Source organism: Bos indicus x Bos taurus, chromosome 7 (assembly GCF_003369695.1).
Source record: "Bos indicus x Bos taurus breed Angus x Brahman F1 hybrid chromosome 7, Bos_hybrid_MaternalHap_v2.0, whole genome shotgun sequence".
NCBI classification, from domain to species: Eukaryota; Metazoa; Chordata; class Mammalia; order Artiodactyla; family Bovidae; genus Bos; species Bos indicus x Bos taurus.
The window spans coordinates 41,703,954-41,716,654 of NC_040082.1; the positions used below are offsets into that span (position 1 = coordinate 41,703,954).

General features: G+C 44.5%; 1 protein-coding gene across 3 annotated transcripts in view; it reads right to left on the bottom strand.

Annotated features, from left to right (window-relative positions):
• The window catches only part of CYFIP2 (cytoplasmic FMR1 interacting protein 2), a 134,101-nt gene that overhangs the window by 82,867 nt on the left and 38,533 nt on the right, over window positions 1–12,701 (bottom strand). For all 3 annotated transcript variants that reach the window (XM_027545822.1, XM_027545823.1, XM_027545824.1), the window contains 5 exons: window positions 12,026–12,130; window positions 9,374–9,465; window positions 7,470–7,587; window positions 4,164–4,283; window positions 3,540–3,665 (listed from right to left, as the gene is read on the bottom strand). In XM_027545822.1, the coding sequence (XP_027401623.1) occupies window positions 3,540–3,665; window positions 4,164–4,283; window positions 7,470–7,587; window positions 9,374–9,465; window positions 12,026–12,130 (561 nt within the window). The remainder of the gene's footprint in view (window positions 1–3,539; window positions 3,666–4,163; window positions 4,284–7,469; window positions 7,588–9,373; window positions 9,466–12,025; window positions 12,131–12,701) is intronic.

Consider the following 12,701-nt stretch of genomic DNA (forward strand, 5'->3'; position numbering starts at 1 on the left):
TGTGAACAGCTGTCAAAACTTTCTGAGTTATACACTTTAAATGGATGCAGTTTATTAAATGTAAATTATATTTCAATAAAGCTGATTAAAAAAAACAATGATCTCATAGTGATAGCACATTCATGACACAAGAGTAGGATACAGTAAAAAAAAAAAAAGGAACATTCACACATCAAGATGGAGCTTTTGAACATTAAAAATATAGGCAAAATAAAAAATACTAACAGAGTTGAAAACTGAATTTAAGGAAATATCTCATAAAGCAGAACAAAAATAAAGTGCAATAAGAGAGAAAAGCTAAGAAAACTAGACACTAAATCCTGGGTGTCCAACATCTGCCAGATAGAAACCCCAGAAAGACAGGACAGAGAAAACAGAGGAGGAAATTACCAAAATTAAAATTCAAGAAAATTTCCCAGATCTATAGAACATGTATTTCCACACAGCAATGGCTCTAAATAGGCCATTGTCCCAAACAATGAATACAAAAGGCCCTCATCACGATGCTTCACAGTGAAACTTTAGAAAAATAGTGATAAAGAGATGAGACCACAAAGTTCTACAGAGAAAAAGTAAGAATAAAGTTAGACTCACAATTCTTGATTTCAAAACTTACTACAAAGCTATACTAATCAAAATGGTATGGTATTGGCATATGTGGGCTTCCCTGATAGCTCAGATGGGAAAGAATCTGCCTGCAATCAGGAGACCTGGGTTCAATTACTGGATTGGGAAGATTCCTGGGAGAAGGAATGGCAACCCCACTTCAGTACTCTTGCCTGAAGCGTCCCATGGATGGAGGAGCCTGGCAGGCTACGGTCCATGGGGGTCACAAAAGAGTCACACATGACTGAGCAATTGGCATATATATAAATGGAGGAGAACTGAAAGCCCAGAAGTTATCCCATACATTTATAGTCAATTGACTTTTGACAAGGGCACCAAGACAATCCAATGGAGAAAGAATACTCTTTCCAGCAACTGGTGCTTGGACAAGTGGACATCCACATGCAAAGAATGAACTTGGACCCCTACTCACACAATATACAAAAGTTAACTCAAAATGAATCAGAGACCTAAATGTAAGAATTGAACCTATAAAAATCTCAGAAGAAAAACAGGAGTAAATCTTTGAGATCTTGGATTAGGCAATGGTTTCTTAAATCTGACACAAAAAGCATAAGTGACAAAAGAAAAAATAAATTGAACTTCATCAAAATAGAAAACTTTTTTACTTCAAAGGATTCCAACTAGAAAATAAAAAGGCAGTCCATGGAGTTGAGGAAATTTTTTTTCAAATTATATGTCTGATAAGGGGCTTGTATCCAGAATATATAAAAATTCTTTTTTTTTTTTTGATGCTTGAATATTGATATAATTTTAAATATATCATTTCTGAAAAACAAGATGCAACATAATTTATTTTTCCTCTTTTTCATTTTGGCTCAGATATTTGGTTGCAATTTGGAAAACAGACTCTGTTTTCCTGGAAATCAAGGTGGATTAATAGGCTTTTCTGATACAGAATATATAAAAACTCCTATGTCTCAAAAATAAAAAGACAAATAACCCAAACAAAAATGGGCAAAGAATCTGAACAAATAGTTCTCCAAAGAAGCTATATAGATGGCCAATAAGCACACGGAAAGATGCTCAATATCATTAGTTATTAGGGACATGCAAATCACAACCACAATGAGACATGACTTCACACCAATTAGGATAGCTAAAATAAAAAAGACAGTAAGTGGGGCTCCCCTGGTGACTCAGTTGTAAAGAATCTGCCTGCCAATGTAGGAGACACAGGTTTGATCCCTGGTCTGGGAAGATCCCACATACCGAGGAGCAACTAAGCCTGTGCCCCCTAACTATTGAGCCTGTGCTTGAGAGTCTAAGAACTGCAACTTCTGAGCCTATGAGCCACAACTACTGGAGCCCTCCTGCCCTAGAGCCCGTGCTCCACAGCCAGAGAAGCCAACGCGATGAGAAGTCAGTGCACCACAACTAGTGCAGCCCTCACTTGCTGCAACTAGAGAAAAGCCCCCGCAGCGGTGAAACCACCAGGGAAGCCCAAGAACACTGGAGTAGATAGCCTGTCCCTTCTCCAGGGGATCTTCCTGACCCAGGAATCAAACTGGGGTCTTCGGCATTGCAGGTGATTCTTAACCACCTGAGCTATCAGGGAAGCCTTGATGAAGACTCAGCACAGCCAAAAATAAATATATAAATAAAATTATAAAAAATTCTTTAAAAGTTCAGGTTCTTTGGTTCAAAGTACAAATAAAGACAGTAAGTGATGACAAGGATATGACTTACATATCTAGGGATCAAACCCAATATAAATTACAACTCCCACATACTGCTGGTGAAAATGTAAAACGATCAAGCTGCTTTGGAAAACAGTTTGGCATTTTCTCAAATTTTTAAACAAAGAGTTACCACATGATCCAGTAATTCTGCTTCTAGGTATAGTTCCAAGAAAATGAAACATATTTCAACACAAGTACTTGTACATGAATGTATACATTAGCATTATTCATAATAGTCAAAAAGTTGAAACAACAAAAACAGTAGCTGTCACTCACAACTCAGTAAGAATGTGCCCTTTCACTCCCATAGAATATCTTTCAGTAATCAAACAAAAAAACAAATCATATAGTCTAAGGTAGGAAGCAAGAATCCTGTCTCCAGAAACGACTGTTGATGGTTTGGTATATATAAATACACACTCACGTCCTTCCATTTTGAGCAAATGTGCAAAAGTATATTAATTTAAGCAGAAATGGCATCATTTTATCTGCTGCTCTTTAATCTTTTTTTTTTTAAAACTTAACAATATTCTGTGCATATCTTTTCATATCAGTACATCCATTTTAGCGGCTGCATCATATTTAGTGACACAGCTGCACCTTCATTTACTTTATCTGATCCATATTGTAGGACATTTCAGTTGTCTCACATATTATGGCATTATAAACAATACGGTGATAACAGTTGGCTTATTTCTGAGATATATTCCCCAGAAGAACTTCTGGGCAAATGATACGCACATTAAAAATCTGAATACAGATGCTCAGGCTGCCCTCAGAGAAAGCCTGTAAAATGCATACTGGCCACTCAAAGTATCTGAGAAGATCTATACCCCACTTTAACCAGCAATGGACATCGCCAGTCTTCTAGATCTGTACCATCCTGACTGATCAACACTCTGTATCTTAGCTTTAATCTGTAGTTCTCTGACCTCTCATCAGTCTGGGCATTTCTCTTATTTGGTTTGGCCATGTGTCTGTCTTGTCTTTTGTTTCCAGTGGAGTGACACTTTCTTTGGGATTTTTTAAGACCACAATGAGTTTCTCACCATTTCTGAATAACAACGTGGGACAGAGATGAATTCGGGTGGGAGGAGGGTTGAGCAGGTGCATGCACATGAGGACCAGGGCTGCCACCCAGCCCAGCACCCCTCCAGGAAGCCCCATGGCCGACACTGAGCACCAACCTAGCGAGTGGGGGACAAGGAGACACAGGGAGTCAGCACCCACCTCGACGAAGGCGAACTTCTCTTCACTGGTGTAGTTGTAGCGTGTGGCTCGCTCGTACTCCTCAGCCGTGCCTGGGCAGTCCTTGTTGCAGAACTTGTCTGTGGGGTGAACCAGCTTCCAGGAGTACTGGGGAGAGAGGAGAGACCCCACGTCCATCAGTGGGTGAACGGATCAACTAAACCAGGAGAGTCCACACAACAGAGCAGCACTCAGTCAAGAAAGGAAATGAAGTATTTATCTGTGCTACAATGGATGGACCTTGATAACATGCAGTTGACACAAATAATCATGTATGATAGGATTCTATTTATAGGAAACATACAAAAATAGGGAAATCTACAGAGACAGAAGGAGATGGCTTAAGGCTGTAGAGACAGGGAAAAGGGTGTGAATGTACCAGGTGAGGGTTAGGTTGTTCTAAATTTGACTGCAGCTGCATAGCACTGGAAATATACTAAAAATTAATGGATTTATAAATTGGTGAATGGTGTGGTGTGTGAATTCTCTCTTAATAAACCTGTTTAAAAGTGTTGGAGAGAGGTAGGGGCAGACAGATTCCAAGAGACCAGAGGTAAGAGTGGAGGGGGCTGGGGAGGGGCAGAGCCTCTTTCCTGGGACACCTACCACCTCCATGACGTGGGCGCTCCACTTGGATAAGAGCTGCAGGCCCCGCAGGGCCAGGTCAAAGAGCTCGCGGTACTCCTCATCTGACTTCTGGCTGTCCAGCCCAGAGCCCGTCACCACCTAAGGAGCATCGACAATCACCTTCACTGCCAATGAACCTGGCACTTTTCCATTGTATTTCACTAATCCCCCCAAGAACACTGCAAGGGAGGTGCTATTATTATACCTCTTGACTGATAAACTGAAGCTCAGACAAGTCCCTTGTTGGTCACATGGCTCACAAATGACTGAGGGTTCAAACTCAGGTGGTATGATGCCAGAGCCCCACTCACAATGACCCCGGTCAATTGCAGAGCAGTGGCTTTTCAGACTTTTGGGTCTGATTTACAGCAGGAAGTATATACTATATACTGACTGTATACTATATACTGACTGTATATATATATATATATATATATATATATATATATATATATAGTATATATACTATATACAGACATGAAATAACATTTTCCACAAAGAAACTTTGTGCTTAATACTTGAGACCTCCTCTGATTGTCCATTGTTTCATACCAAAATGCCACTTAGAGATCACTTAGTTGACTTCACAACCAATTACAAGTGACTCATTGACTGAAAAGCACTGGTGAAGACAAACATCTATTTGAACATGTAATATATTCCACAGCGAAATATAATATGCATGTATGCATGTGCATATGCACAGACATGTGTATATATGTGTGCGTATACATATACATATTGAGCCAGTCCTCATTATTTGTGGGTTCTGAATTTGTGAATTTCCCTATTTACTAAAATTTATTTACAACCTCAAGATCAATCCTTGCAGTGCTTTCATGGTCATTTGCAGATGTGTGCAGAGTGGCAAAAACATCTGAATCACGTTCCCAGCTGAGGCTGAACAACACAGCTCTCTGCCCTCTTGTTTCAGCTCTTACTGTAAACAAGTGTCTCTTTCCTGATTTGCTTAATGCCCCGTTTTCCACTTTGTTATACTTTTTACTGGTGATTTCACTATTTAAAATGGTCCCTAAACACAGTGCTGACTCTCTGTCTATACCTCTATAAAAAAGGAGGCTGTGATGTGCTTTATGGAGAAAATATGTATTTTATTTTTTAAATATTTATTGTTTGGCTTCACCAGGTCTTGGTTGTGGCATGCAAACTCTTAGTTGTGGTATGTGGGATCTAGTTCCCTGGTCAGGGATTGAACTCAGGCCCCCTGCATTGAGAGTGTGGAGTCTTAGCCACTGTACCACCAGGGAAGTCCTGAAAATAGGTGTTTTAGATATACTTTGTTCAGGCAGGAATTATAGTGCTGTTGGGTATGATTTAATGTTAACAAATCAGCAATATATATTACGTACGGTGACTTTAAACAGAAACGCATGTAAAACAAGGCTATATATTAAAAGTCAGCTGATAGAAACACTGTGACCAGAGGCTCACAGAAACCTAACCCTGTATTTTCTGGAGGAGCGATTATTTGCTGATTCAGTGTTGATGGCCACTTTATAAAACATAACTGTTGTGAATACCAAGAATTATCTGTATATATACACGCATAATGTGTATAATTTTAAAAATACCTCTGAGCCTGACTCATTCTTAGATCACACCAAAACTGGACAAGAATTGAATGGGGTCCCTGGCACCTACTTCCCTGGTGGCTCAGACGGTAAAGCGTCTGTCTACAATGCAGGAGACCCAGGTTCAATCCCTGGGTCGGGAAGATCCCCTGGAGAAAGAAATGGCAATCCACTTCAGTACTCTTGCCTGGAAAATCCCATGGACAGAGGAGCCTGGTAGGCTACAGTCCATGGGGTCGCAAAGAGTCGGCACGACTAAACGACTTCACTTTCACTTTCCTGGCACTTAAATTATTCCCATAGCTTAGCTTATGCTCAATTCATTGGCATATACAGTTAAGAAAGCCAAAGGTTTGGGCTTGACCCTGATCCATGTCCACCAGGAGCCCTGCTAAGAATGTGGGCCACTCATCTAATGACCATACTGCTTGCATTTGCTCTCATTTCAGATGTGTTCCCCACTTTTGATCAGACATTTCCCTACTTTGGGTTTTGGAAAGACTAATTACAGCTCCTAGCCACATGGTGGAGGCAGTGAGCACAAACGGAGTAGTGCAAAGTCATCCTGGAACTTCAAAAGGTAAAATAGGGATTGAAATCAGGAGACCTGTGCTTATTAAATCAACATATATATTCATTACAAGGTCTGAATAGAAAGAGCTCTAGAAGGATATATGAAAGTGAAAGTGAAAGTTGCTCAGTCAGGTCCAACTCTTTGCGACCCCATGGACTATACAGTCCATGGAATTCTCTAGCCAGAATACTGGAGTGGGTAGCCTTTCCCTTCTCCAGGGGATCTTCCCAATCCAGGGATCGAACCCAGGTCTCTCACATTGCAGGTGGATTCTTTACCAGCTGAGCCACAAGGGAAGCCCAAGAACACTGGAGTGGGTAGCCTATCCCTTCTCCAGAAGATCTTTCTGACCCAGGAATTGGACCGTGGTCTCCTGCATTGCAGGAGGATTCTTTACCAACTGAGCTATCAGGGAAGCCACAAAGGATAATATATATATACCTCCAAATGTTAATAATAGTGGCTTCTGGATGGTAGAATTTTACATGACTTATTTTCCCTTCTTTTGTCTATCTGTATTTTTTCTGAGGTTTGTGCACTAATTGTGTCTCCCTATTTAAACAAAGAAGAAAAGGAAAATCCAGTGGCAGTAAAAATGTAATTAGAGCAATCACAGGAGATTTTTATGACCTTCTTCTGTTCCTAATTGTATTTACTGGCTTATTACAATGATTTTTACAATTGTTTTAAAATATTTAGATGGTACTATGAGCATGATTGTACAGAACTTTGTTTCTCTTGCCACCTAGGGTGGAGATGTTTAGATCATGTAAAGACTAACAATTACTGGGCTGTTACTACCTGCTAGGTGCAATGCATTTTCCATACATCATAGTGTTTAATCCTCTCAATGAACCTTTCTGGATACTATTAGCTCCATTTTGCAGATGAGGAAACTGAGGCTCAGGGATGCGGAATAACTTGTGAAGGTCAGAAGCAGAACCAGAATCAGTCCCAGCTCTGTCTGGCTCTTGGCCATTCTGCCCTCCTGCATCCAAATGTATTCCCTCACTCATCCACTCCCCAGGATCCCCAGGATCATTTCTTTTCTGGAGGTCCTCACCCCTTCTCACCCTAGTCCCACACGTGCCTCCATCCCACCAGCCAGAGCAAGCTCACCTCACTGTTGCTGTAACGAGCGAGTTCCGAGATGAAGCGGATGTGGTCATCACGGATCTGAACCATCTGCTCACAGATATTGTACTGGGGGCTGATGCTGCTCTGGGTGCATGTCCACCTGGGCAGAAAATCAGGGGGTCGGAGTGGGTCCTGGCCCTGGGAGGGGCAGGCTCCTTCCATCCACTAGTTAGTCTTGGTGCTCAGCTAACGTGACTGGCTCCACTGGGAACAACCAAGAGGTGTCCTACCCACCAGCAACAGTGCCTGCTAAATTCCACCGTAGGGACTGCAGGCTGCATGGAAAAGACTTTCCTTCTCCTACCTGGGGCTGGCCTCTTCTAAGGCCCAATCACACTTTCCCAGGTAACGGGTGTCCACAGTACTTACCAGTCACATGAGCGGGGAGGGACTTGCAGCCTCTCTAGGGCTACAAAGGGCTGGAATCCAAGCTAAGAAAAAGCAAGGTGGGTGACCTCCCAGATCTGTCAACTGACTCTGGCAGCACTGTGTCCTGTGGGTGAAGCTGCCATTGACAAAGGCCTATGGGCGGGACTGGAAAAACCTAACGGGGTTGTATCTGTTTCGCAACAGCGAGCGGGGAACAGGGAAGCTCTTCACCAAGAGGAAGCCGCAGGCATCCTGAGAGGCACTGCTCTCTCTTGCCCTCATCTTCTCCCTCTTTCTCTCTTCTTTCTCCTCAACACTTCCCTCAATTTTTAAAAAAGAGATCTTTGAGAAAACATCTTAAATTGGGGAAGAAATCAATGAATGGGAGTCTGCATTCTCCTTTGCCAACAGAACAAAAGACAACCCCGGTCACTGTCTTCTGCCATCTGGTGCCGGGTGACCAGGTGGACAGACTAAGCATGGGCACCAAGCAAGGCAGATACACATTTAGGGAGAATTTACTATTTCAGAAGGAGCTCCAAAGGGGCGCTCTAGAGAATACTGAGAATGCTGACACTTCCTCATGCCTATACTTTGACACAACCTTTATCCTGAGTTCCCTGTGTGGGTTGGGGACACATCACTCAAGCCCCTGCCCCCAACCCTGAGCACATCACCACTCCAACCACCTTCAGGTGGCTAAGAATTCACACAGGAAATAAGTCCAGCATTTGGGACTCCATGCTTTTCCTGGAAGACCTCCTCACATACCAGCAGCCACTGGGTTACGAAGCTCTCCCTGGTGAGACTCATCTGCAGTGGCTCAAAGGTGATGGAGTTCAAGGACTCTGCATTTATGTATTTTTAAGGCCTTAATTCCCTCATCCTTGATGAAAACATGGTTTGTCCCCCTCTGGTGGAAATGTAGGCAGAAGAAGCCTCCTTAACAAGGCCAGAGATCAAAGGGGTAGCCAAGCCTGTAGCCCAGTGTTCCCCAAACTTCCATGAGGTGCTGATACCCCAGATCTTAGCACAGATGACCTAGAGGGTGGTTTATAAAACAACCTTGGAGGAGGCCATCGACCCACTTCACAGCTGGAACGGTTGGTACTATGCCCTGCACGGCATACTTACTGCATGGACACAAGACCTGAGGAGAGAACCAGCGAGATGAAGAAGAAGGCCACCTCGCTCCATCTGACCACTGAGGGCCAGCACTCCTCCCCTTGCTGGGGGGCAGGAGGACTCCTGCTGTCCCCCTGCAGGTGGCATGGGCCACCACGGGGACAGAGAAGGGGCGGGGCTGTGCTCTGAGCGCTTTTGAACCCTGGCAGCAAAGGCCAAGTGCAAAAGGGCTCAGATCACCATCCACTGCTCCCCTCTGTCAGGAGCCAGTGATGGACAGACTCCACCTGCCCAGGGTCTGGGGAGAGGGGAGGGGCTGAAATGGCCCCTCGGCCCCCTGCCCGGGCTGGGCGTCCTTGCGGGAGCCGAGAGACATTACGGCAGGCACTCACTTGGACTTGTTCTCTTCATAGTGAGCACTGGTCTTAATGTATCTGGCCAGCTCTATCTGCATGTCGCCGAAAAGGGGCACCACCTGCAGCTGCTGCAAAGGAAGCAAACACAGCTTGTGAGACACGGAGGGAGGGACCGGCATTGCCTTCCACTGGGAGAGCCAGGCCTCCATGTGTGCCTCCGGGCTGACCCCTAGTTCTGACTCTGATGTTGCTACCATGTGACCCTGGAACCACAAAGAGCCTTAGCCAGCCTACAGGTCCTCCTCTGCCTCCAACCATCTCTATGTTCCAGCATCTGAGCCCAGAGAGGCAAAGAGACTTGTCCAAGGTTACCCAGCAGGCAGAACAGATGAAGAACGAGAGCCAGATGGCCTGCCTCCCAGGGCAGGGTCTTATCTGCTCTAATTTTCCTTGGATTAAAGGCTCCTCGCTGTTTCAAACTCTGGACCAGATGTGAGGGCCTGAATTCCACTGGCTGGGAGTGACCTTTTTGAGAAACTCCACAAGGTGAATTGAAACCTTGAACACCCAACACCAGAGGGCAGACGACTCCCATCCAAAGAGGAGGACTAATGGTGGGGAGGCTGGTATTCACTGATTCATGAGGCACTACAGTGCTAAGTCCTTCAAAAGCAGAGGACTTTTAGGGCAGTGAAACTATTCTGTATGAGACCACAATGGTAGATAGAGGGGCTTCCCTGGTGGCTCAGCAGTAAAGAAACCGCCTGCCAATGCAGGAGACACAGGAGACCTGGGTTCCATCCCTGGGTTGGGAAGACCCCCTGGAGGAGGGCATGGCAACCCACTCCAGTATTCCTGCCTGGAGAATCCCAAGGATAGTGGAGCCGGGTGGGCTATAGTCCATGGGGTCACAAAGAGTCAGACACAACCGAGCAACAAAGTACAACAATGGTAGATATAGTCATTATGCGTTTGTCAAAACTTACAGGATGCACAATGCCATGAGTTATCCCTACTGCACCCTCTGGGATCTGGGTGATAATGATGTGTCAACAGTGCAGATTTATGGACTAAAACAGATGTCCCTCTCTGCTGGTGAGTTGTGATAATGGGGGAGGTTGGGTATGAGTAGGGATAGGAGTTATATGGGAAATGTCTCTTCATTCTGCTCAATTTTGCTATGAGCCTAAAACTGCTCTTAAAAAATAGTCTATTAAGCAAAACAGAAAACAGTTATCTCACTCCATAGAATAGCTGAGTGAGATCAGTACTACTATTATTCCCATTTAACAAGATGGACAAATGGAAGCTTTGACAACTCAGCTAGAGTGATTTTTTTCACAAAGTCAGACCAGCTAGAAGCCAAGGGGCCAGAATTATAACCCAGGGTTCTGACACCTATGTCGTTCATTGAATCCTCAAGGGAACCCCATAAAGTAGACACCCTTAGCATTCCTGTTTTTCAGGTTAGAGAGCTCAGTTTCAGAGAAGCTCTGTGACTTTCCCAACATCACCCAGTTACGTAGTGGAAGAGAGAGACTAAAACCCAGGTCTGTGTGAGGTGAGACTGTGGTCTTCAATTCCACCCCCATCGCATTTATGTGGATTTAAGCAGGGGTGGACTTTACTAGTTCCCCCCAGAGAAGCCCAGTTTTCATTTGGGGCAGTCCTAGAGAAAAGTGAAAGTTCTGGCTTCAAAAAGAAGCCAAGCCAAGCCTAAGGATGCTTTTGGTGACTTGTGCATGCGTGCTAAGTCACTTAGTCGTGTCTGACTCTTTGTGACCCCATGGAGTGTGGCTCACCAGGCTTCTCTGTCCATGGGATTCTCCAGGCAGCAATACTGGAGTGGGTTGCTATGCCCTCCTCCAGGGGATCTTCCCTGTCCAAGGATTAAACCAGCGTCTCTTGTCTCCTGCATTGGCAGGCTAGTTCTTTGCCACTAACACCATCTGTGAAGCCCCTTGGGTGACTTACTTCCCCATTAACCTCCAAGAGTCAGTGAGACCCAGGCCCAGCCACATCTTCAAAGGGATCCACTTTTAATTTAAGCTTGGTTTTCCCATGTCTGATCTCAGAGGCTCTACTCCATACCTGAAGTGCCTGATGCTAGGACACACTGACAATATGGAACTGACTTCCAAAGTAGAAAATCCCTTTGCAAAAACCTCAAAGGCAGACCTCAAGGTTTGTTGTTAAAGATTTTGGACCACAAGATGAAGTCTCTGAGGCACTGGAATGGACTGAGAGCAGGCTGGACCCCATAAGGCATTCTGCCCAGAGGTAGGGAGCGGAGTAGGCCTCTGGTGGGCCAGGAGAGTCTGTGAGCTTGTGAACGTGAATCCTGTAATTGTGAGCTTTGATTTATACTGAAAATTAAAGCAGGCTCTGTCTTCTGGGACACATGTCTTTCTTTAGATGGCAAGGGGTTTCAGACAAGTGTAAAAGCAGTGTGTGGAAAGCATTGCAAGGCCTTCTGGCTATGTCCTGAGACTGAGGCACACACCTTCAATAGCGTGGATTCCTCCACCCAAGGCAGCTAGGGCCCCTGTATCTATCCTCCTCCTCCTCTTGGGATCCTTCGAGCCATAGTTTAATCAATAAGCACCACACTTTGCTGCCTAATTTCATTCCTTTCCCCAGAGAGACCACCCCCTGGCCCACTGCCCAGCCCCAGCCCCAGGTGCTGACCTTAAAGAACTTATCAATTTTGCTGAGGTTGATTCTCTTCTTGGCATCCAATTTGTAAATGTTACTGACATTCCCATCCATCAGGTACAGACCAAAACCCATTACCTAGCATGAGAAGAGGCAGAGACAGAAGCCAGTCACATCCATTGGAAACGTTCCAAAAAAAAAAAAAAAAAAAAGCAGATGTGGATATGTGCACACCCACACCCCCTGTAGTGACATATTCTATTTCAAAAACCCATGGGTTGTCACAAAGAAGGACACGTAGAACTAATCTCAATCAGAAATGTGATTTCTGTGAAGACATGCAGAGAACTCTTGTTTATTATTGTGGTGGCCACTTCTTGAGTCCTCATGAAGCCCATAGTCCATGGGCCAGAGTCTATGCTTAGGGATTTAGAAGACATTATCCTTAATTCTCACCATCTTATGAGTCAAATTCTATATGATAACCATATTCTACAGATGAGGAGCTGGAGACACAGAGAGGTTAGACACAGCTGCAGAGATAGGATCTGAACTGGGATGTAACAGCATGTATGCACTTAGATCCTCGAGAAAGACTGAGTGGTGCTGCTGTTGCATCCCCAGGCCCTGGCAAACACTGCGGGCACTTGATGCATACTCACTAGATGGTAAAGGAATGTGAAACCCTTCACCCCTTTCCCCAAGGAAA